This window comes from Mustela lutreola, chromosome 4, assembly GCF_030435805.1.
Source record: "Mustela lutreola isolate mMusLut2 chromosome 4, mMusLut2.pri, whole genome shotgun sequence".
NCBI classification, from domain to species: domain Eukaryota; kingdom Metazoa; phylum Chordata; class Mammalia; order Carnivora; family Mustelidae; genus Mustela; species Mustela lutreola.
In genome coordinates this window covers 148,858,874-148,882,143 of record NC_081293.1, presented here as the reverse complement: position 1 = coordinate 148,882,143, position 23,270 = coordinate 148,858,874, and the positions used below count along the sequence as shown (strand labels likewise).

Genomic DNA, 23,270 nt, shown 5'->3' with positions numbered 1-23,270 from the left:
GGTAGCATTTCAAAGACTCTGTTCTTTCTTATCCTTCTGCCTTCTGATGGATAGCTGATGTGTCTGTCTTGTCTCGTGCCACACAGTTAACATTTCAATGCTGACAATTTTTTGTGTAGATCCAGGTTTCCATCTGGTACCATCTTCTTTCTGCCTGAAGCACTTCCTTTAACATTTCTTGTATTGCCAGTCTGCTGATGAGGAAATCTTTCAGCTTTTGAGTCTGGAAACCTCTTTATTTTGACTTTACTTTTAAAAGATGTTTTCCCTGCATAAAGAATTATAGGTGGATTTTTTTTCTTTCTGTTCCTTGGAGCTATTGATTCCCTATTTCCTCATTTGCCCTGCAAAGCCTTTCACCATGCTTATGTTTACTCCTTTGTACATAATGTGACTTTATGGAAGATCTCTGGATCTCTTTATCACTGGCTATGACCAATAGGAGTGATCTGATCTAGGTTTCTTTGTAGCTTGTGCTTCGGTTCACTGAGCTGAAATCTACGGATGTCTACTTTTCATCAAGTGAGAAATCTTTTGGCTGTTATCCACAAGTATTTTTTCTGGCTCCCTTCCTCCACTTAAGGATATCTGATATACACACATATGGAACTTTCTTATCTTTTCCATATCTCCACTTCATTTTCTGAACGTACAAATGCAGCTATAACTTTAAATGATTTGGTCTGTTAATCCTAACATTCGTATCCATTTTGATGGGTAAGTTTCCTCTTTATAAAAGTTGAATATCCTCCCTTTCTTTTTTCTGAGGGTTGCATACTCCTCCTCAGATGCTCTGTATCTTTAATGGTATGTCACACATCACAAAGTTACCCTCCTTGGAACTAAATATATTTTTATTCCTATCTTCTTGAGCTCTGTTCTGGGATACAGTTAAATTACTTGGAAACAATGTGATCCTTTCGGATCTTACTTTTAATATTAGTTTGGCAGAAATGGGATAGTGTGTAACCAGGGCTAATTATTCTCCCTGCTGAAGACTCTAAGAAACCCCTCTAGAAGTTTCTGCAGTTCTCTCTCTACAGTTCTCTCCTCTGGTACTCAGCTCTGCTAACCCTTGCTGCCTTCTCCTGCTCAGACTCTCAGCTCTGAGCCCTCAACTGCAGGAGCCCACCAAATCCTGCTTAGTTCTCCCTCCCTGTACGATGCCTGGAATCTCACTCGAGGAAACAACAGGAACCAGCACAGAGCTCACCTCTTTTGTTTCAAGTCTCTCATGAACTGCTGTCCTTTGGTGTCCTAGGTCCCATGTCTAAAAAGATCCCGCTTCACATATTTTGTCAAAGTGTTGGGTTCTTTCAAGCAGGTGGGTAAACCCAGCTCCTCCTACTCCATCTTGGCCAGAAGCACTCGTGTAGATTTCTTTGTGGCTTTAATTTGCATTTCTCTGATAACTTACAGAGTTACGCAACTTTTCCTATTTATTGGCCATTACAAAGACTTCTTTTGTGAACAGCCTCCTTGTGTATTCTGCCTACTTTCACACCCAATTATCGATCTGTCCATTCTTCTTTGAATGTAGGAGTTCACTGTGTATTCTGCATATGAGCCTTTTGCTTGTTTGAGGCACTGCCAACATCTTTCTCTACTTTGTGGCTTACACTGTTAGTACCTTAACAGTATCCTTTAATAAGGAAATGTTTTCAACTTAAATACAGTCAAATCCATCAACCTTTACTCTACACTCAATACTTTCATGTCCAACTTGAGAAATTTTTGCTCAAATATCATTCTTTCTCCTATATTATATATTTTGTTGTTGTACCTTCCAAATTTCTAACTACATTCACTGGAATTGATTTTTTAGACAGTATGTGGCAGATGCCCCTTTCCCTCATCCCTGCACATTTATACCCAAATCACCTCAGAACCATTTACATTGTTTGATTCTCTGAAGAACATCTTCCTTGATGGTGCCTGATTCTAGTTCTTTCTTTCTCCTCCTTTTAAGGTCCATGATACTGATCAAAGTTCTGATCAGCTTTTTATGCTCTTTGTCGTATCTTACAAATAGTCAAATGTTGCCAAGGAAACATCAGTAGCAAACATCAGGCAAATCTATGGTATCTTTCTGCTCATATCTTAGGCCCTGAGCTGTGGACTTTTCTTCAATGTTCTTTAAGAACTCTGTGACACATTTAAGCAGATTTAGTTGGCCATTTTATCCAGCCTTTCTAGTGGTTCCCAGAATGCACAGTACTCTGTGAAAAGCTCATCTCTTTTGGCCAGAAGCCCTGCCCTCTGATGTTAAACTGAAGCCAAATAACCTCTGTGAGGACCAGGAATTCTAGATGCCACAGCAAGGCGGACAACTCCTTGGTGGCAGGATCCAGAATTTATAAGGCTTAATTTTTGGATCTCATAATATTAAGGTGATATTTTGTTTTAATCCCACATTGTAATACCCCTGATTTTGTTGTGTAAGTTATAACTTGGTTGTGGAGAGGATTCCTATAACAGAGTGGGAACAAAAATCTTATCAGTGGCAATACACTTGCAAAATGAACCCCAAAAAAGTGGATCTACTGTTACACAATTTGTGGTTAACCATCTATTAGGTATTTTGTGAGGATAATCAAGGATAATCCCTAGGAGATATATAATTTATGACATATGTAAAGTGAGATGGTCTATTTTCTTGTCACACACGTGAATACCTCAATCCTTTGAGTACGAGGCTACCTTTGCAGGAAGGCACCCATGTCCAACATGACATATTCGCCACCTACATCATGTGATTCTGCTCTCACGTGGCCACTTCTAGGACAAATGACACTTAGGTGAGCAGCTTCTATGCCTCCCTGCTGACTGGAAGGTCGGTAGAGATGAAAGCAAGATGTTTGAAACCATGAGCATCTTCTATGCTTGTTTCCTTCTACTGCCTCTTCCTCAGTCCATCCTCAGTCCCAGCCCAAACTCAAGGGCAACCCCTTCCTCCACTTTATGTGCCTAACAGCCCTTCAGCCTTCTATTTCTTTTAAGAAGCTGCAGTTGTTCACTGATTGTGTTTCAAATAAAACACATTCACTCTTGCATGCCCTCAACTAACCACTTGAATTCTGAGCCTTTTTCACCATAGTCATTGAAGGAAGACTCATCTCTGTGAGAAAAGAGATTGTGTCTCCCCACAGTGTGGAGACAACCGAATGCTAGCACCCTACAGAAACACACCGTGCTTGTAGAAACGTGGTGTCTTACCTATGTACCCCAAAGATCCAGCAGGGCTTTTTGTCACCAAATACGAAGCCCATTCCTGACATGCACTTTTCCAGATGCCTATATTTACAGACCAGTAAGGCTACCAGTTTAGTGCCATCTGTGCAATCACCACAAATTTGGGGATTTTTTTAATAGACAAGTAGGCAGATTTCCTCTCATGTAGGTTTGGGTTGACATCACTGAAGAATTCTTGATGGAAACTTTTAACATTTCTGAGTATATATGTATTTCTGACCACCTCTTTTCACTTTAAAAAAAAATTCATTTTTAAGTAATTTCTACACCCAACATGGCGCTTGAACTCACAACCCCAAAATACAGAGTCACATGCTCTACCAACTGAGCCAGCCAGGCACCCCCGATCTTCTCATTTTAGAGACTGCACTGTGACCTCGATTTCCAAACAGTGGATTCCTAGTGGCCATGCTGAAAGAAGTCAAAAGACGCAGGCAAAACTAACTTTAATGTATCTTATTTAACCTAGCATATCTGAAATGCTTCCAACATTTTACATTTTTTTCTTCATAGTTAATCTTTCAAGTCAGGAGTATATATTTACAGCATATCTCAATTTGGAGTCCTCATCAGAGATACTTGATCTGTATTTCAATTTCATAAAATATACTGCGGTACAGGTAGATTTACATGCTTAAGTTGATTCAAACATACTTCTGTTTTCTAATAACGAAATCAAATACCAGTATTTACATTTAAATCCATTAAAATTTATTAAAGTTAAAAACTCAGTTACTCAGGGGCACCTGGGTGGGTCAGTTGGTTAAGTGTCCAACTCTTGATTTTGACTCAGGTCATGATCTCAGGGTTGTGAGATCGAGCCCCTGCTTAAGATTTTCTCCCTCCCCTTCCTCTGCCCCTCTACCCCCATGCTCTCACAATGCTCTCTCTCTCCCTAAAAACAAACAAACAAACAAATGTTAAAATAAAAAATAAAAATTTCATTTCCTTGGTTCTGCCTTTAAAGCGCTCCCTGGTTGCGGTCAGCTCAGGGCTACCCCGCCTTACGCGATACAAATGCTGCTCTTCCCATCGCAAGCTTGTCTCTCTTTAGCTCAGCTCCATCATGGAGAAGCTGTCACTCATCAGGCCGTGGACAAGGGAGGAAAAAAATGTGAAACTCTTCTACCACAAAAGGATCTTTCAAGTTATTAGGAATCAGGGGCTAAACACATTTTGACTACATGAAATTGTCTGCTATGTGAAGGCGCCGCGTAACAAAGGACCGTTATTCTGTCTGCCTGTAACCACTACACCAGACACTTGGAAAAAAAAAAAAAAAAACACAAAAGGATGTTCTTCTAAAGGGCGGAATCAGAGAATGTTAGTAATGAATGTGTAACTTCAAACCAGTTGCGCATAACTACGGCACCATGTCAGTGGATCCTGCAAGTGCCCCCCTAGGTGTGTATTTCCATAACTAGCTCCCAGAGATTCTGATTCTGCAGGTAGGCAGGGCCCACACAGGGCCCCTTTAGAGCGGTCAGGCCTCTGGGAGAGCAGGGTGAATTCTGAAGGAGGACATCTTTACAGCTTGATCTTAACCAACTTCCCAGCAGCTAATCCTCACTGAAGGCACAACAGACACACTGATTTTATCCCTCTAGCATTCCAACTTACTATGGAATTTCTGCTTACGAGACAGAGGTCGTAGTGCTATCAGACCTCCCTGGCTAAGGGGTACAGGCTCATAGAATTCCATAATGAACTGCAGAAACTCCCACTTGGGCTAATGCTGTCAAATCGAGTGTGACGGTTAGAGGGGAGGGGTGTTAAAGAATTCAAGTCATTCACAAGATGTCAACATGAGTTATCTCCCCACAAAGGGTTTCTTTCCTGGCCAAACTGCATTGTTACTCCACAGGCCGTGGTGGCCTTGTTATTTTGGTCACACTGCAGGGAGCACATTCAGTATTCTAAGGACAAAAGGCAAAGACGGAAAAGCTGTGTCTGGTGGTCCAAAACAGATTCTGATATTGAAAAGCAGGTAAGAGTGTAGCAAGGTCAGGCTCTTTGGTGTAATTACCAAAACCATCAACTAACTATTCCCTAGTAAGTGACCAAGAACTCTGAAAGCACCTTCACTCTGCAGAACTGCTTGAGGGAAAGACGCTGACCGTGGTGCTAGCCATCTCAGGCTGCCCTTACCTCCTCCTCACTTCCCTGCCCACCTTAGTCACTCCCGAGCGGTTATCTGCACCACAGAGTAAGTGAAACACCTTTTCTAATAATGCACCTTTACTAACAGTAGGATACCATTTTATGTGAATGTGAATTGTCAGAAGTTTCATTAATGTAACTACAAAAACTCAGTGGGATCACATTTTGAGTAGGATTTAAAATACCAATTTCAAAAATAGCAAAAATCTAATCCTTTCAAAATGTTCAACATCACTGGGATCAGGGAAGTAAAGATCAAAACCACGATGAGACACCACCTCACACCAGTCAGAATGGCTACAATGAACAAGTCAGGGAATGACAGATGCTGGCAAGGATGCGGAGAAAGGGGAACCCTCCTACACCATTGGCGGGAATGCAAGCTGGTGCAGCCACTCTGGAAAACAGCATGGAGGTTCCACAGAAAGTTGAAAATTGAGCTACCCTATGACCCAGCAATCATACTACTGGGTATTTACCCTAAAGATACAAATGTAGGAATCCAAAGGGGCACATGCACCCCAATGTTTATAGCAGCAATGTCTGCCAAAGCCAAACTATGGAAAGAGCCCAGATGTCCATCAACAGATGAACAGATAAAGAAAATGTGGTGTATATATACAATGGAATACTACTCAGCCATCAAAAAGAATGAAATCTTGCCATTTGCAATGTGGATGGAACTAGAGGGTATTATACAAAGCAAAATAAGTCAATCAAGGAAAGACTATTATATGATCTCACTCACATGTAGAATTTAAGCAACAAAACAGATGAACATGGGGGAGGGAGAAATAAAAGAAGATGAAATCACAGAGACAAACTGTAAGAGACTTTTAATCTTAGGAAACAAACTGAGGGTTGCTGGATGGGAGGGAGGGGGCTGGGGAGATGGGGTAACGGGGTGATGGACATTAAGGAGGACATGTGATGCAATGAGCACTGGGTGTTAGGCAAAACTGGTGAATCAATGAACTCTACTTCTGAAACTATTAATACACTAGAGGTGAATTAATTGAATTTAAATTATAGAAGTACTATGGAATTAAGGTGAAAACCACAGGGTAAAAAAAATAACCTAACGCTTCCAAAAGCTGGCAGGTCAGGACATCTATAAACCATGTTTACATTGTAGCCACATGACTGGACTCCCCTCCCCCCTTTTTTAAAGATTCATTTACTTGGCGGGAGCAGGGCAGGGTACGGTAAAAGGCAGAGACAGACAGTCTCCCAAGAAGACTCCATGCTGAGTGTGCGGCTGGACACAGGGCTCTGCTCTAAGTCAAAATCAAGAGCTGGACGCTTACTTAACTCACTGCACCACCCAGGTGCCATTCACTGGACCCTTCTGCTGGCGAGCAGAAGCACGCGGTGGACAATGCTGCCGGTGGCACTGATCAGCCCGGCTGTGAGCAGTTCTGGAGACTTCTGTGCAGGAGCCTAAATATTCGGTTTCATTCTAATTTAAAATCTTTTTACTGTCTTATACTATCTAGTCATTCACTAAGGAGCAGTAGCAGTACTAGGACCGAGCCATGTTCCCGAACTGGAGATGTCCAACTTCTGACTACGGAGCTCGGAAGGAAGGGTGAGAGGGTGAGTGCCAGTCATGTCAGAGGACACTCCAGTATTAAAGGGACACTGAAAACATACAAAGAATGATCTCAAAGGTACACCTTTGAAGTTTATATACATAAAAAACAACTCGTCCTAGGACTTAGAAAGGATAGTGGAAAAAAACAAAGTTGGCACGGCGGACGCAGGTACCGGCAACCCAACATGTCATCCGGCTAAGGCGCAAAGCACTGCTTGATTCTTTGGAAATAAAGTGAGAAGTACGGTAGTGAGCTGTGCCCCCAGCAGCAGTCTAGGGCTTCCAGTAAGGACCGAGGGGCACCGCGTAGGCACATCTTCTGAGGACAGCAAACGGGTCGGGACAGCTTAGTCCCTCCAGGGCCTGTAAACCACAGCTCAGCCCCTTACCATCGTCTACTGCCATCCGCCCTTTCTATAGCCAGGACCGCAGAATGGAGGGGACAAGAGGTGACCCTCTCACAGCTGCAAGTTCTCAGCCCATGAGGGGATGCTGTGGCTTTTCCTCACTCCTTATGGGGCAGGTGAAGGACTGCTTTGCTCAGCCCCCATCCTTGAGTCATCAAGTGAGAGAGGTGTGGGAGAATCCCTCATAGAAGCTACAGGTGACTGCCAGAGGTCCATCTGTGAGATGTCCCTTGCTGGCCGCCTGCTGAGGTGGAAAAGAAAGAGAAGATGTAAGCCAATGGCGGATTTCACTGCCCAGAGCAAGAACTGGAAGTGCCAAGACAGAGTTGACTGTGTAGTATACATCCCCTAGGAGGTTCCTCTCTGTCCCCTGAGGCCCGACACCCATTTTCCACAAGAGACCCAACAGGTAGATGCTTGCTGTTGAGGGCAGAGAAAAGTCCATCACTGCTGGTGAAGGAATCAAGAATGAGTACTAAGAAATGCAAGTGACTGACAGATGGTAGCTCCACTTCCTCTCCACGACAAATGGGTGGGAAGGGGATAGTTAAGAAAATAATCAGTATCTCCTTGCCACCTCCAAATTCATTACGGGAAAGCCTGGCTTCCATACAGAGGTAAGATTGGATTTGTAACTAGACCTTGCTGAGCTGTTTTCTGTTGCTGCTGCTGCTGCTGTTGTTTTATTTTTTAAATAAGGAAAAGAGACCGGGATGTAGGATACCTACCCCGAGTGTTCTTAAGTGGTTTGCTACTCAGTTCAAGGAGATTCGACAGGGTACGTTTGCAATTAATAGTCATAGAAAATAAAACTTCATGTCTGTACTCTCTGTAATTAACGCCGTTTGATAAACCAATCATACAAACACTTATTATGTTTAAAGAATGTAAATAAAGGAAAAACAATGTTATCCCAGTTACAGATTTATCCATCCCTTCTAATTTTCACACTGAGAATTCAGAATTGTAAGTATTTTGGATTTCCAAGTCTTCAGGAACATAGACCTGTAATGGAATATGATACCTTCTACCTCACTATCATGTTCGAGGGTCCAGCAGCTGGTCACGCGAATGTTATGACAGCTCTGAGACTAATTCAAGGGAAAAAAAACACCCCAAACAACCAGTTGTGTGATACATAATGAGAGATGGATATACCAGGTTGTTAGTCAATGAAATCAGAGGGATTTTATTCACAAGACCATCTGGAAGTTAGCATGGATATAGGAAACCATGACTGAGGGTTGACCCTGAAAATGTTGCCCAAGTTCGATGAACAAATCTGTCATCAATAGCATGATTGCACTTGGACAGCAGAGCCATCCCACCAAAGTTAGGTTCCAAGAGAAATGATGAATGGGAGAGAAAGAATCAAGATATTGTGTCCAAAGAAGAGCAGAATTCAGCAAAACTACTGGGTCCCAAGACTATGCATAAAAACATCTCGAGAAAGATCATGAAGAGAAATCCTCAACAATAAAGCACAGCTTCAGGGATTACCATCCTCTTCTATACAGTCTGTTCTAGAAGGAAGAGCCCCTGTCAGCTGTCACCCCAGAACTACCTCAGTGAATGTCAGAAACTGAAGAGACACAAGTCAAAGGCGATAGCCTCCCAAAGTTTGCAGGAAGGAGGGTTTTGGGATGGAACCACGTCTGTTCTGTGATCTGAGCATTCAGATGACTGCAGATGGCAACTGCTTTTGTTTGCTTTAAATACTGTCATGGGTGGGCTGTTGTTCCTGCATAGGTAGGGTTACATGAGAGGGTTAGGTTGACGAGGTGCACAACTGGGCGCCTGTCCACCTCTGGCACCACTGAGGACCAGTTTGAGATCATTATTGTGACATCCCTTGTTCCAAGGGAGATATTCTGTGCTAGGAAAGCCGCTAACCAGGCAAGAGCTACTCCAGCCCTTGTCTCGGAATTCTGGGGATTTAGAGCCAATGTTTCTTCTACTAACTTCATGCAGGTCACTAAGCCTTGCACATTTGATACCCTTTCCCTTTACTGAGGATATAGTTTTGTTTAGGTTTTGGTTTTGGTTTTTAAGTATGTTCCACAACTAGCATGTAGCCCAGTGTGGGATTTGAACTCATGACCCTGAGATCAAAACATGAGCTGATATCAACAGTTGGATGATTAACTGAACAAGCCACCCAGATGCCCCATGGACTTGGTTCCTTTAGCACCAGCTCTGACATCCTTCTGTTGCTGCATTATGAATTTTTATTGCTGATTTTCTAGTTCCTGACGCATGTGACAAGCTACGTAGGTGGCATCTGACAACGACAGAGAAACTGTAGCATTCCTTAGCTGATATAGTAAAATATGAGACTTCAAAAAAATATACATTACCTGCTTAGGCTGAGCTCCCTTTGAAAGAATGTCAAGTAAGTCCGCAGAAGAGATGAAATAGAACCGCGGGAAAGCCACACGCTTGGTCTCCAGGTACTCAGCGAGAGCTTTTTCACAGAGAGAAAGCCTATGGGAATGGAAACGCTTTTTAAGCCTCTCTTTCACATTCAGTTGTTAAAACACCAACAAAACTAACACCAGCTCCTCCCGTCTGTCCACTCACCATAATAAGCTCACTGTCTAACACGCAGCCTCACTCCTCTTAGATCATCATGCTTGTGACTAATCTACAAATATTGTCAAGTAGGAGACAGGTGCACACACACACCACACCATGGGCTGAGGCTAAACAGAGGTTAGACTTAGGTTGATATCACTCCTTTTTTTTTTTTTTTTTTTTAAGATTTATTTTGAGAGAAAGTGAGCAGGAAAGCATAGGAGGAGGGACAAAGGAATAGAGAGAGAATCTCAAGCAGATTCTCAGCAGAGCACAGAGCTTCATGTGGGGCTCGATCTCCCAACCCTGACACCACAAACTGAAGTGAAATCAAGAGCTGGATGCCTAACCAACTGAGCCACTCAGGTGCCCCACTTGTCACTTTTCTTAAATACACTCTTACTCAGCAAGGTCAGCTAGGTTCAGCATCACTCCTCCTGAACACTAAATGCATTATTTAAGATGTCTTTGGTTCAAGGTCTTCCTTTACCCACTGAATGCCTACAAAACACACATGGCTTCAGCCCTTTCTGGTATTCAGAGGCATCCTAGGACTCAGAATCATTTCTGCTTTATCATTCTTGGCAGAGATGATCCAGAGGCAGAACCCCCAAGACCCCAAGATCACTAAGAAATAATTAACTTCTGGGGCTCCTGGCTGGCTCAGTCTGAAGAGCGTGTGAATTTTTATCTCAGGGCCATGAGTTCAAGCCCTGCACCTGGGTATAAAGATAACTTAAATAAACTTCTAAAAAAAAAAAAAAGAAAGAAAGAATTAACTTCTATAGAAATACCCTTTAAAACTTATGGGTAACTTTATATCTAGAGAGCCTACAGATTATGAAATAATTTTGCTTATGTAATATTTTTTATCTAGAGCTCTTTTCTACCTTGCAATAAAAAGTGATCAGAATTCTGCATAAACCTCTTCTTTCAGTAGCTGACTGCCTCTTTTTAATCAAAAGCCAGAATATCCTAACCACCATTAGCTGTGTAGAATTCTGTGTTAGAAATTACAAATGGCCCTTAAGGATTTCCTAAGTACTAACAGGCTTTCTAAGGGTAATTTCTAATATAAACTATATACAAAATAAACGATTCAAAATCACTAAGAGCAAACCAAGTTCTTGGAATAGAGTAGATGCTTAATAAATATTTGTAGGATACTTCAATAAAAAGTAATCAATCAATCATATCAGTTCTCTTGATAATATTCCAGTTTTACTACTATGGTACTCCTTTCAGCCAAGAGAAATGTATTTGGTTTACATTATATACACACCATCTATTATGTCCAAGGCAACTAGACAGCTCTAAGCAAAACTGTATAGTAATTTAATACAGGTCTACCTACAATAACACGATGTTAGATACTATAAGATACTTGAAAGCAATCTCATAAAATTATGACAAATTGATCACTTTATAGTTTTATCTTACCTGTACTGTAAATCTTTAAGTTTTTCATAGAGATTAGGTCTGCATGTTGCTTCTAGAACATTCTTTATTTTAGCTGTCTTCAACATTAACTCCTGTATGAAAGTGTAAGATGGAACCATTGGTATTAGAATTTACTTTCCTCAATTTTTCATCCTTTGGGGCATTTAAAAATGAAGAACAAGCTCTAAGAAAGTATGGTTAAAGAGACTTCTAACACCAGGCCTAGCCACATCTCCTTTTAAGCTTTTAAATGAAGATCCAAAACAAAGTATAATCACACAGTTTTTATCAAAATAAATTCAATGGGAATTCTGACCATTCTGGGTCCAAACGAACAAAAAGAATAAGGAGAGAGAGAACCCAGAATCTTAAGCAGGACATTGACATATGAAAAGGGGATGAACGCTGAATGGTCTATTTTTCCTTCCTTTGAAGTTAAAATAGTATTCCTCTGGGTGTTCTTCTTTAGAAAAGAAAAAAAAAAGGTTATTCCTCATTTCTATATGAAAAAGTATAGCCATTATTCTTCGCTGAAAGGATTTCAAATCATTCATCATGATCACACGTGCATCTCTGGGTGTTTTCTTTGGCCCTTATAAAATCAACAAACAAGTAACTAATAGTTTTGTTACCAGCATCCCCTCCGCAGTATTTACTTCATGAAGATTAATGTTATTGCACCTTAGTGCAGGGCTTAAGGGAAGTATTGGGCCTGCTGCTGCTTTTTGTGTGGCCAGAAACTAAAAATGGTTCTTATATTTTTAATTGGTGGAAAAAGTTAAAAGCAGCTTAATATTCTCTCTCACATAAAAACTCTAAGAAATCAAGTTTCAGTGTTGATAAAGTTTTATTGGTGCATGCCCACACCCATTTGTTTCCATAGTGTCTGTTTTCATTCACACTACAATGGCAGCACTGAGTAGTTGTGACAGAAACCATACGCAACTGCAAAGCCTAGAACACTTACTATCTAAGCTTTCACAAGAGCGAGCTTCCTGCTCCACCTTCCTAAAATGCAACCATGTATTTTTATAAATACGATACCCCAAATCATGGTTCTTTACAAGATTTTCAGATGGTTTGGAAAACTGCTAGGATACAAAACAGTATCTGCTGTGAACCTTAAATTCAGCATCTACTCCATCGAATCTTCTAGCATCTTTCACAAGCTGGATTCGAATATCTTCGGAACAAACAAAGATGCTTTCCAGGTGAGACCAAGTTCGCTGGACTTCTATCCAAGTGAAGATGACCAAGTCTGCTATGTTTAATTTATTTTGCCAGCTTAACACTTGCTCAATAAAATACTCCACATACTTGCTCTGAAGTAGACTCTGCAACTGAACCTAAGAGAAAGATAAAGAGCTTGAAGTACTAGGTCAGTTGGTAGACTGCAAGTACCATGAGGGAGGGACCATACCTCTTCTGTTGATTCCTGGATTCCTATGATTTACCATGCAATACCTGGAACAGGCATTCAGTATTGGCTACAGAGATCAACTGATGGCATTAAATACTCATATTGACATGTTTAAAAAAAAGAGAGAGAAATACAAGCAACTGCATTTCCTGTATCTTCTATAAGAAGAACATATATCTCTTCACAGGCAGAAAAAAAACCCTGTGCTCCAGGGTACAGCTTTAAGAATTAAATTTTATTCCTTTTCCTTCTCTCATTCTCTCCTTGAGGTCCTGCCTATTAACCATTGCAAGGTTATAAATACCTTTTCCCCAATATTGAAAATATAAAAGCAACTTCTCTGCAGCTTCCTAAGCTCTCGGCTTCCATTTTCCTTCCCTCTCTGTCAACTACCAAGCATGGATGGCAAGCAGTCTGGTGAGCACTTCTCTCCGTTCTCTGACATTGAAATCTCAGAAAGTCACTGAATAGAAAGGACACTTTTCACTCTCTTTCACCTCTAACTACTTAGTACATTTGACTCTTCTCCCCCAGAATTGATTTTATTAAGCTATTATCGACATGTTACATGAAGTTTAAAGTGAACCATGTGATACTGAATACATATATATATATTGCAAAATGGTAACCACAATAGGTTCCTTAACACCTCCATTCCTCATGGAATAACTTTTGCGGGTGTGGTAATAAGATCTAGTCTCCTAATAACTTTCCAGTAGACAATACAGTAGTGTTAACTGTAGTCACCACATTATACTTTAGATCCCCAGAACTTACTCATCTTATCCCTGGAAATGCGTGCCCTTTGACCAACATCTCCACATTTCCTCACTCCCTAGCCCCTGACAACCACTGCTGTCCCCAGTGCCCCAAACACCCGACTCTGATCATCATTCTTTACTGATTTACCAGCCCAACTCACAACGCTCTCCTTGAATCTCTTACCCTCCCCAACACAAAACCTCTCTGTCACTTCTTAGATCCCTTGGAGCCCTACCATCTGTCTCCCTGCTCAAGTCCAAGTTCCTTGAGAGTAAGTGCTCATACCTTTTGATCGCAAATGGTACCATGCCCAGAGTCTGGGACAAGTAGACACCTGATGAATGAATAAATACTGAGTACTAGAACTTGGAAAAAGCCCAAAATTGCCACTTAAAAGAAAAAAATCTATAATCAAAACACCCATCTTACTTGGTTGTGCTCCAGAGTCTCAAAAAGTTGTTCATCGGATTTTAGTAATGGAATGCCAGTCCGATAGTGAATTTCATAAGAGAACTCCATGGAAGTCCAGGTCTGACTGATTTCAGTAATAGCCTAGAAATAAACAGCATTAAGTTATGTGCACAGAAGTTTATTTTGTGATGAACATCTAGGCTATCAAGTGAAATTTTTAAAAAACCTTCTTAAATTCTAAAAAAAATATATAAATAAATAAAAACCATTATCCAATATTATTGGCCTCATTATTTTCCTGCAAATAATTCATGGTGATGATATTCAGAGAATGAATTCCATCTCACAAAAACAAGCATCACTCTATTATCAAACTTCTGTTGGATCTGAGTTTTACATCCTTCACTGACACAGAATGCCAGAGATGAAAGGGACTCCAAAACTCATCTAAAGGGTTAACAGAGATCATGTACGTGTCAGCCCTCAGGAGCCTGGTCGCGCTTGGAGACGCGATGTGAACTGGGGTGAGTCAGTTACCACACTGCACCCCAGTTTCCTCATCTGTAAGACAGGGTCAAGAGTATTACCAACCTCAGAATCAAATGAAATCATATAAAGCACTCGGAGCAGTGCTTGCAACAAACTAAATGACAGGGCATGTTCTCTGCTATCACGGGCACCCACCACCACCAGCACCCGCTGTCACCAACGACTGGGCCCACCCTCCTGTTTAGGAGGATTTAGTTTCCCCGCCAGAGTCAGTCAGTCTGTCTGTCTCTCTCTCTCTCTCTCTCTCTCTCTCTCACACACACACACACACACACACACACACACACACAAGCAGCAGAGGAGAAAACGGGCCTCAGGTGTCCACACACTCATGGCACGGGGACTTTTGAGTCTCAGGAGTTACTGCACAGAACTAGTTCAGTGTAACCGGGAACAGCCCCAAGACACCACCTTTTCCGTCCCCAGCTCCTTCACGGCTTGGTCCACGATGCTTTGGACGGCATCTTCCACTTGGTGTAACCGCAATGCTAACAAATCTGCCAAAGTTGTGGCTTCATTGATTGAAAATCTGACCTAATTAGGAAGAGAAAAGGGCAGAATTTACATTAAACGTGTAGTAATGGTTCTTGTGCCTGATGGCCAGAAGGCTGAATCACAGCTAAATATATTCAAGTCAGGTGCTGAGCAACCTCGGGTTCTAGAAGGTGGGAACGATTACTGTTTTTTACCTCAGAGTTACTGAGGCATCACCCACCAGAAGCTAACTAAGGCTTAGGCCACGTTCATACTTCACTACTTTCTTTTGTCTCATATCCTTCGTCAGCTCATTTCTTACCTCTTTGCTCACAAAACCCATTTTTAAAGAGAATCACATGCTCATTTATTTTAATTTGGTTGAAATCCCAGGAATCAGGGAGTAGCTCATTTGTCTTTTCTTCCTCAAGTACTCTATTCACTGGACATAATTCCCAGTTGCTTCCGTGATTTAACTTAGTTTTCTCACTAATTTAATCTGAGTTTCTTGGCAAAAAAAATACCCTTACTCATAGCATCATTATTCATATTTACCATGTGACAAAATATTTCACATTTATTTCCTCATCATCTTGTTGACTATTGCCCTTCACCGCCCCTACAACCCCAGTATTTGCTAAGAAGCTCTCTACTCTTCCTAAGTGCTCAAATCCAACCACAACCCTCACCCCTGAGGAGCTGACTCTGCTTTGGTGGTTACAGGAAAGCCCTTTCCTGTCCCACAGCTGCTAATACCCAGTCCCTGCTTCTTGGTCACTGCAGCCCCTCCGGCTCTCCCCAGCCTGCGACTACTGTTCTTTGTGGCCACGCTGTGCTCTATACAAGGCTTTCACATCATCTCACTCGATGCTTACGAGAATCCTCTGATGTATGAGAGCACACAGCATCCTCTCACTGTAGTAATAAAAAACAAAATGCAAAGTAGGGAGAGGTTAAGAGTCTTTTTGAGGTTACTGAGTCTGTAAAAGACCAAAGGAGGGTGTCTTGGCTCAGGCTGCTGTAAAGAATGCCATCCACGGGGTGGTTTAAATAATGAACATTTATTTACTTGCTCACTGTTCAAGAGGCTGGAAGTCCAGCACCAGGGTGCCAGCGTGGACGGGTTCCTGGGGAAGGTTCTCTTGATTTATTGATATCTGTCTTCTTCCTGTAGCCTCACATGGCTGAGGGTAGAAATGTCCAGTCTTTCCATCTGTTCTAATGGCACTAATCCCATTCATGAGAGCTCTACCCTCCTGAGCTAATCATCTCCCCAAAGCCCCACCTCCAAATGCCCTCACCTTAGAGACCTGGGCTTCAGTGTATGAACTGGGGTGGGGAGTGGGCTGGGATGGGTCAGGGGATGACATTTAGTTCACAGTGGGGGATGAAGGAGGATCTTTGCATGATCAGTCTGTTGGTTCTATCTTGAGGAGTTGACCTCCCCCATTTGACTTGAAGTCTTTTCACTTCATCCCAGATGAATAATGTAAACCAAGGTATAACACTTCACAGTCACAAAAATACTCAATTAACAAGACCCAGAAAACTGACCCCAGTGGCCTTCATCAGCTGGTTCCAATGCCTCTCTCTGAGTGCAGGGCTCTGTAACTCCATGACCGCTCTCAGGGAGGCCGCCAATTCCTTCACCGTGCTTTCCAGGCCAGCATAAGCATCCCACACACGGACTTCCTTATCTAATGACCAGATTTCCTAAATTTAAAAAAAAAAAAAAAAAAACATATATATTAGTACATTTCACAATTTGTGTTCCAGGAAAGAATAAATGTACCTTTCCCTAGATTATGAAAGAGTAGAAGAATTTAAGCCCATTGGTTAAGGGCTAAAGCCAGAGAAATAGAAAAGGATCCACTCATCTGTCTATCACAAGTCCTCTGCCTACAAGTCACTTGGAGACACTGGTTTCTTACTCACAGGCTCTCGCCAGTATCCCATGAGGAAACCTCATGAGTTGAGGCAAACATGTTCTGAGAAAAAAAGCAAAGGCCCTGCCAGTTTTTAGCTGTCTTTCACTTCTGTGCATTTTGGCTTTATCCGAAGAGGTTCTACCCTCTTTAGAGGGCACGTGACTAGACATCAAAGCACTATATTCAAATCAGCTCTGTTCTGTATATGTTGAGCCCCTTTTTGGGATAGCAGAATAGTCAACAAGAACAAAGATCCCAGTATTCCATATACATTCCCAAGCGGCATGCTTCAATTATTGCCCCAAATCCCAGAATCAAAAGCTGTATTTGAATATAAAATGATGTTTGCCAAGGAAAGGACTCAAAAGTTTTCATAATCTTAACCTCTTAGCCCCAGTACTTTAAATCTTAACATCCACCGTTCTAGATAGCCAGAGGAAGTTCAAGATTATAGCCGCTACTCATGAATCCATTTGCCCTAATAGGCTTTCATCCACTCATTCACAAAAAGGCAGGCTTGATTAGAAATGCAACTGGCTCAGGGTTTAAAAAAAAAAAAAAAAGTACTGTCTCCTATCATCCTGTTTGAAGTAAATAAGGACACGCAGCCCAACATACCAGATCCTCGGTTAGGCAGGATGAAAGGAGGTGGGGCTGAGAAAGAGAAATGGTTGTAATCGACAGTTATGGAACTTGCCTTGGCAAACCTTCTGAGTTCTACATCCATCTGTTCCACATTAATCTGTCTCCACTGGGTTTTAGTCCAATTATCAATGCTTCTCTGAAAACGCACAAGCAGATAAAAGTGTCAACAACATTTGGTGAAAGCAAGTCTCCACAGCAAAATACATAAACTGATGATACACAGTGATTCCATCATCCAGTGAAAAGTCAATTATTTAAATATTAGCTGCACTTGTCAAAACTTCCCTATCAGCAAAACAAAAAAGTTGTCAGGACATGTCAAACTTAAGGTGAAAACATTATGATGTATTAATTTCCAGCAGCAGTGACAAATTCCATTTACATACTATCATTATCATTTAATCCTGAGGACTCTGAATTGATAAGTGTATTACCATTAAATACCAGGTTTTGAAATTCTTCATGTAACACGAAATCAGCTTCCATAAGACAGTGTTCGTCCCTTACTGACAAAATGCTCGTTAACTTCTTGACCATATTCTATGTCCCTGAACACATTTCTATATGGCTTTCGACTAACTTCAAATTATGTATAATATGTGTTGCAATATACCTGGTTCCCCAGAACTCACTCACTTAAGTTTGGGACTTAATTAACAACATGCAAATTAACTTCAGTCAGGTCTGTTCCATACGCACATACATGTAGGTAGGAGTGTATACATGAATTTGCACACACAGGTCACCATATACATGTAGTATATAGTTACGTGTTATTTTCATTTATACCCTACATAATCCCTGAAAAGAATCTGAAGCAATCAACTCTCTATACAGTTTCATTCAGATCCAAAAAGAAAATAAATGATAATTCGGAGAAGAATCTTTTCATAGGGATAGACAATTCTAATTCGGGGGGGAGGAGACTATAATGCCCACAGATTTCACAGTATAAAGCCCCCAAAGACTGAGATAGATACTAACAATTGCCTATTTATACAAAAGAACTATTAAAAAAAAAAGAAAGGCAGTGTCTTACTGTAATGTAAGTAATGACATCCCAGAGGCCCTTGAGCAATTTTATTTCTTTGCGACACTGCTTCATCTGTTTGTACTCAGGAAGAGCCACTTCAAAAAGGTGGGTCGATTCTTGCATCTGTAACATTTCTTCTTCCAATGCCTCAAGCTCTTGATTTGCCTAAGGAGAAAACACACACACACACACGTACCTCAACACCCTTCACACTCAGTGAACGGCCATAGAGAGAGAAGCCACACAGCTCTGTGAACCTCTGGCTAGGTCCACATTTGCAACCTCTACTTTAAAATGAAAATTAAAAGAAGCTGGCAGTGTAATTATTGGTAAACTGTAGGGTTCTGATGAGGAAACTCACGGCTACTCAGAAAGTGAGAGGAGATTAGTCAGCAACCCAATCATGCCCCCACGCCTGCTTCAACAAAATTTGCTCAGGTAACAGACGTCTGGGACAACTGTCTGGAGACTCGGCTCTAGAGAGCCAACGGTGAGGCTCTAGAGCTTCCATTGAAGAAGCAACCACTTCTTTAAAAAAGTTTCGGATCTAAAAAATATCCTAGAGGTTATCAACCGCACAAACTGTACTGAAGAGAATTCACGAAATATAACCCTGGAGCTAAAGACAGCAGATGAGAAGCTTCACTGTACGACGATCTTTCCCCCAACTGGTCTATCATCCCAGCGATGGAGGAGAGTCTGTTGTGCCAAATGTAAGTGGAGTCTTTTTTTCTTTCTCGATAAGCCAACTCTTAATTTTAGTTTTTATGAACATAGCAGTGTATTCACATGGTCCAAGTTAGAAGAGCACGGAGGAGGCGGTGGGGCAGGAGGCGGCGGTGGGGCAGAAGCAGCTCGCTCTCTCTCCAGTTCTTCTGGGCGCCATTTCTCTAACTCTCGATTCTGTGCACAGGCCACTCCTTCTTCATTTACCAACTTGAGCCACTACATTAGGTTACGGGCTTTGTCAAAATAAAACTAAAGACTTGACTTTATTTTTCCACTTATATTTTCTCCCATCCTCCTCTCAATACCCAACTATTACTTTAGTTCTTCTGATTTTTTTAATTTAAATACTCATACTTAATCCTTTTTGCTTCATCAGTTTTTAACTCTTGATTCCCTACTATGCCAAGAGGAGGATCAGCACTTTCATCTTCTTTCATTATAGGAGTTACGGATTTCATTTTTGTAAGTCACACCTTTATAAACAAGAACCACAATTCTCTTCGTTTCACCCATTTTCTGGGAGGAAAGAAAATCCCATGCACATCAAAGGGTGTGTGCGCACACCATCCAGCTTAGGACTATATTCTCAATCACTTTTAATGGACTCCTCAGTTTTATTCCCCTCCTTCCCACTATAGAATTAACCACCTAATTTTTATTTAATATTCCCGTTTTTTTTTTAATAACCTCTGTATGCACTGCTAAATACTAAAATCTTAAAGTTTATTTCTGAAGTTTATGTGAATAATTTTATACTCTGTATTAAGACATTCCAATTCATCTTTATTTTTGAGGCACATTTATATATATTCATGAGGCTGTGGGAAATTCATTGATTCCTACTACTGTGTAAGCATTACCCTGCATAAATACTACATTTAATTTATTACCTTGTATAGATAACACAGTTACTGTTGTCTGCTTCTGATGGTCATTTAGGCCCCCCAGGTAACCAGTGCTCATGCTCCCAAGCATCTCCCTGTCCCTGTGGTGTGAAACGTTGCATGCGCCCCCGCAGCAGTGCAGGCTTCTATGCTTGCTGCTGCTTTCCACCCTCGATTTAGCTCCTCCATTTCTTTCCCTGCCTGCCCTTTAGGAGCTTCCTCTTCTTTTCTGGGGAGCTCAGCAATGCATTTCAGGTTGCACAAATGTGCATGTGTTTTGGCAACTGCTTTAATGAAGGATTCTTTGAATCATCTAGAGTACCATGCTCCCCAAAGTCAACAGCCCTTCCGGTCAGCATTTTTTCCATTTCTTATACTAACTTATTCCTAAATATACACACCTAGTTATGTTAATTCAAGTGTGTCCTATGTCTTTGGCTTTGAGGAAACAAAAGCACATAATCTAAGTTTACCACAGAACGAGTTATAAAGGAGAGATTCACCATACTACTCCCTTTGATTCTGGAGGGTCAAAGGTTTTGTCTGGTGGAGTGAGGTGCCTTGAGTACAAGGGTCTACCACACCCTCCCAGAACAAGCAGATACATGCCTCTGGATGAATCTGCTTCAGTAAGTATTAGGTGTATACGTGAGTGCGTGCGTGCATGCATGCACACACACACACACAGGCACACACACAAACAACTTCAAAATAAAGGTACCCTAGTCCTACTATATTCAGAACATCCCTTGACACTTTCTGTAGGTATCAAGATAAATATCTCTTGACTTTTAAATATTTAACTCTATACCGTTACATTACAGCATGAAAAAAAGCATTCAATAAATATCTGTAGTAAATGTTTACATACAGCACATTGGTTACTCAAGTAAAAATGCCTCCCCTTCCACAATCTGTTCGGACCACCTGCAATTTAGACAGAATCTTTAAAAACCCCACAACTCTATTAGCATATTCTAACCCGCAATGCATACATTAACCAGTTTTCTACAGCCAAGTGCAGGAGGAGATCTGCTCCAGTACAGTGCTTTTTGAAAGGGCATAAAGCAGATAAAACTAAACTCAACCCAGAACATGGGACAGGGAGGTACAAGCTGTGTCCGCTTGAGTTTTCTACCAGTCTAAGGAGTCAGGCCTCTCTCTGGAGTAAAAACAGGATGGCAGCCTCCGTGAAGATCTCAGAAAGCTTCACTGCTCCTGAATCTAAACTTCACGGTCATTGCTCTTTTTGGATCCTAGGTTAAGAATTCCTAAAGAAATGAAAGTGTTATTTTTCTAGTAATCTTTTAATACATTTTTTTCAAGCCTCATGTGAACTACTCACCATTTTGGGTTGTATGCCCATTAAGTTCATTCTTATAGGCAACGACAATAAAGCAGTTCATTAGAAACTAGGGCTGGATGACTCCATAATATTCGTATCCCAAGTTAAAAGTTAAGTTATGGCCAAACTATGGAAAGAACCTAGATGTCCATCAACAGATGAATGGATCAAGAAGATGTGGTATATATACACAATGGAATACTATGCAGCCATCAAAAGAAATGAAATCTTGCCATTTGCAACAACATGGATGGAACTAGAGCGTATCATGCTTAGCGAAATAAGTCAAGCAGAGAAAGACAACTATCATATGATCTCCCTGATATGAGGAAGTGGTGATACAACATGGAGGCTTAAGTGGGTAGAAGAAGAATAAATGAAAGAAGATGGGATTGGGAGGGAGACAAACCATAAGTGACTCTTAATCTCACAAAACAAACTGAGGGTTGCCGGGGGGAGGGGGTTTGGGAGAAGGGGGTGGGATTATGGACATTGGGGAGGGTATGTGATTTGGTGAGTGCTGTGAAGTGTGTAAACCTGGTGATTCACAGACCTGTACCCCTGGGGATAAAAATATATGTTTATAAAAAAAAAAAAAAAAAAAAAAGAAATGAAAAAAAAAAAAAAAAAAAAGTTAAGTTATGGGCTTTCTTCGCTATGGTTAAAAGTTGCTAGGAAAGTATCACAGGGCCAACAATAATAGAGGATAAAATTCCTGATTAAAAAAAATTCGGACAGCTAGCATTTTAATACTATTCTGCCACCATGTAATCCCCAATGTTACTCAACTACACATGATGATTTATCTGAAAAGAAGAGAAACTACATCATAGGAATATTATAAAAACCATATTTAAGCAATACATCTAAAGTTCTTGGCACATTTACATAGTAAGTACTTAAAAATAGTTGTTACTTTCACTATCGTGATCACTTTGATAATGATGGTCATTTTGAGAGACATGATTTAAAATACTACTGGAGTGAACGGTTCATAACCCGGTTTCTAACAGTTAATTCTCAACTGCCTACCTAAGTGCCAAACTAAGGCAAAATATCTCAGTAAGTCAGTGTCTAATCCGACTTTCTACAAGGGCTATTGTAGCAAAAAACAACTGAGATCAGCATTACCTTATCAAGCACTGTGTACGGATTTTCTGCATTAAAACTGAGAGGAGCGTAGTGTCTGAATCTCTCTCTGAACTCGGCCTGCTTCCGCTGATGAGGGCAGAAAACACTGAAGGTGAATTACCAACAGCAGCTTCAGTCACCCTTGTAAAAACTCTCTCTAAAACAAAGAGAAAACGAACCTAACACCCCTAAAACTTGGTAGCTTGCTTACATCGAAGGAAGTACACTTTTTCCTTATGAGGGTGACTTCTGCATTTTGGAGAGGCGAGACAGCATGTCTAACAGTCACTGCAATCTTTTTGGTAGTTTCCCATCTTTCGGGTAATTCCTACGGAAACAAAGGTACAGATGGGAAAATACTTCAGCGACTGCATTAAATGAAGTCCACAGGATTTAATTATTCCCACCTCTATACATTAACCCATGACATCTCCACATTCCTCTGGAACAGAAGGACTTTATCCCCAGAAAGATGCAAGTGGCTAAAGGCTCCGGCCAGGCTGACCCACTGGCACCATGGGATTCATCTCTT

The 23,270-nt window shown here is 41.1% G+C and overlaps 1 protein-coding gene across 1 annotated transcript in view; it reads right to left on the bottom strand.

Annotated features, from left to right (window-relative positions):
* Nucleotides 1-23,270, bottom strand: part of DNAH11 (dynein axonemal heavy chain 11) — a 322,374-nt gene that overhangs the window by 229,115 nt on the left and 69,989 nt on the right. The window contains exons 19-28 of the mRNA XM_059171331.1: nt 22,950-23,066; nt 22,739-22,825; nt 18,656-18,814; nt 17,669-17,752; nt 16,598-16,756; nt 14,981-15,103; nt 14,039-14,161; nt 12,549-12,773; nt 11,428-11,519; nt 9,771-9,897 (exon numbers count right to left, since the gene is read on the bottom strand). Of these exons, the coding sequence (XP_059027314.1) occupies nt 9,771-9,897; nt 11,428-11,519; nt 12,549-12,773; nt 14,039-14,161; nt 14,981-15,103; nt 16,598-16,756; nt 17,669-17,752; nt 18,656-18,814; nt 22,739-22,825; nt 22,950-23,066 (1,296 nt within the window). The remainder of the gene's footprint in view (nt 1-9,770; nt 9,898-11,427; nt 11,520-12,548; nt 12,774-14,038; nt 14,162-14,980; nt 15,104-16,597; nt 16,757-17,668; nt 17,753-18,655; nt 18,815-22,738; nt 22,826-22,949; nt 23,067-23,270) is intronic.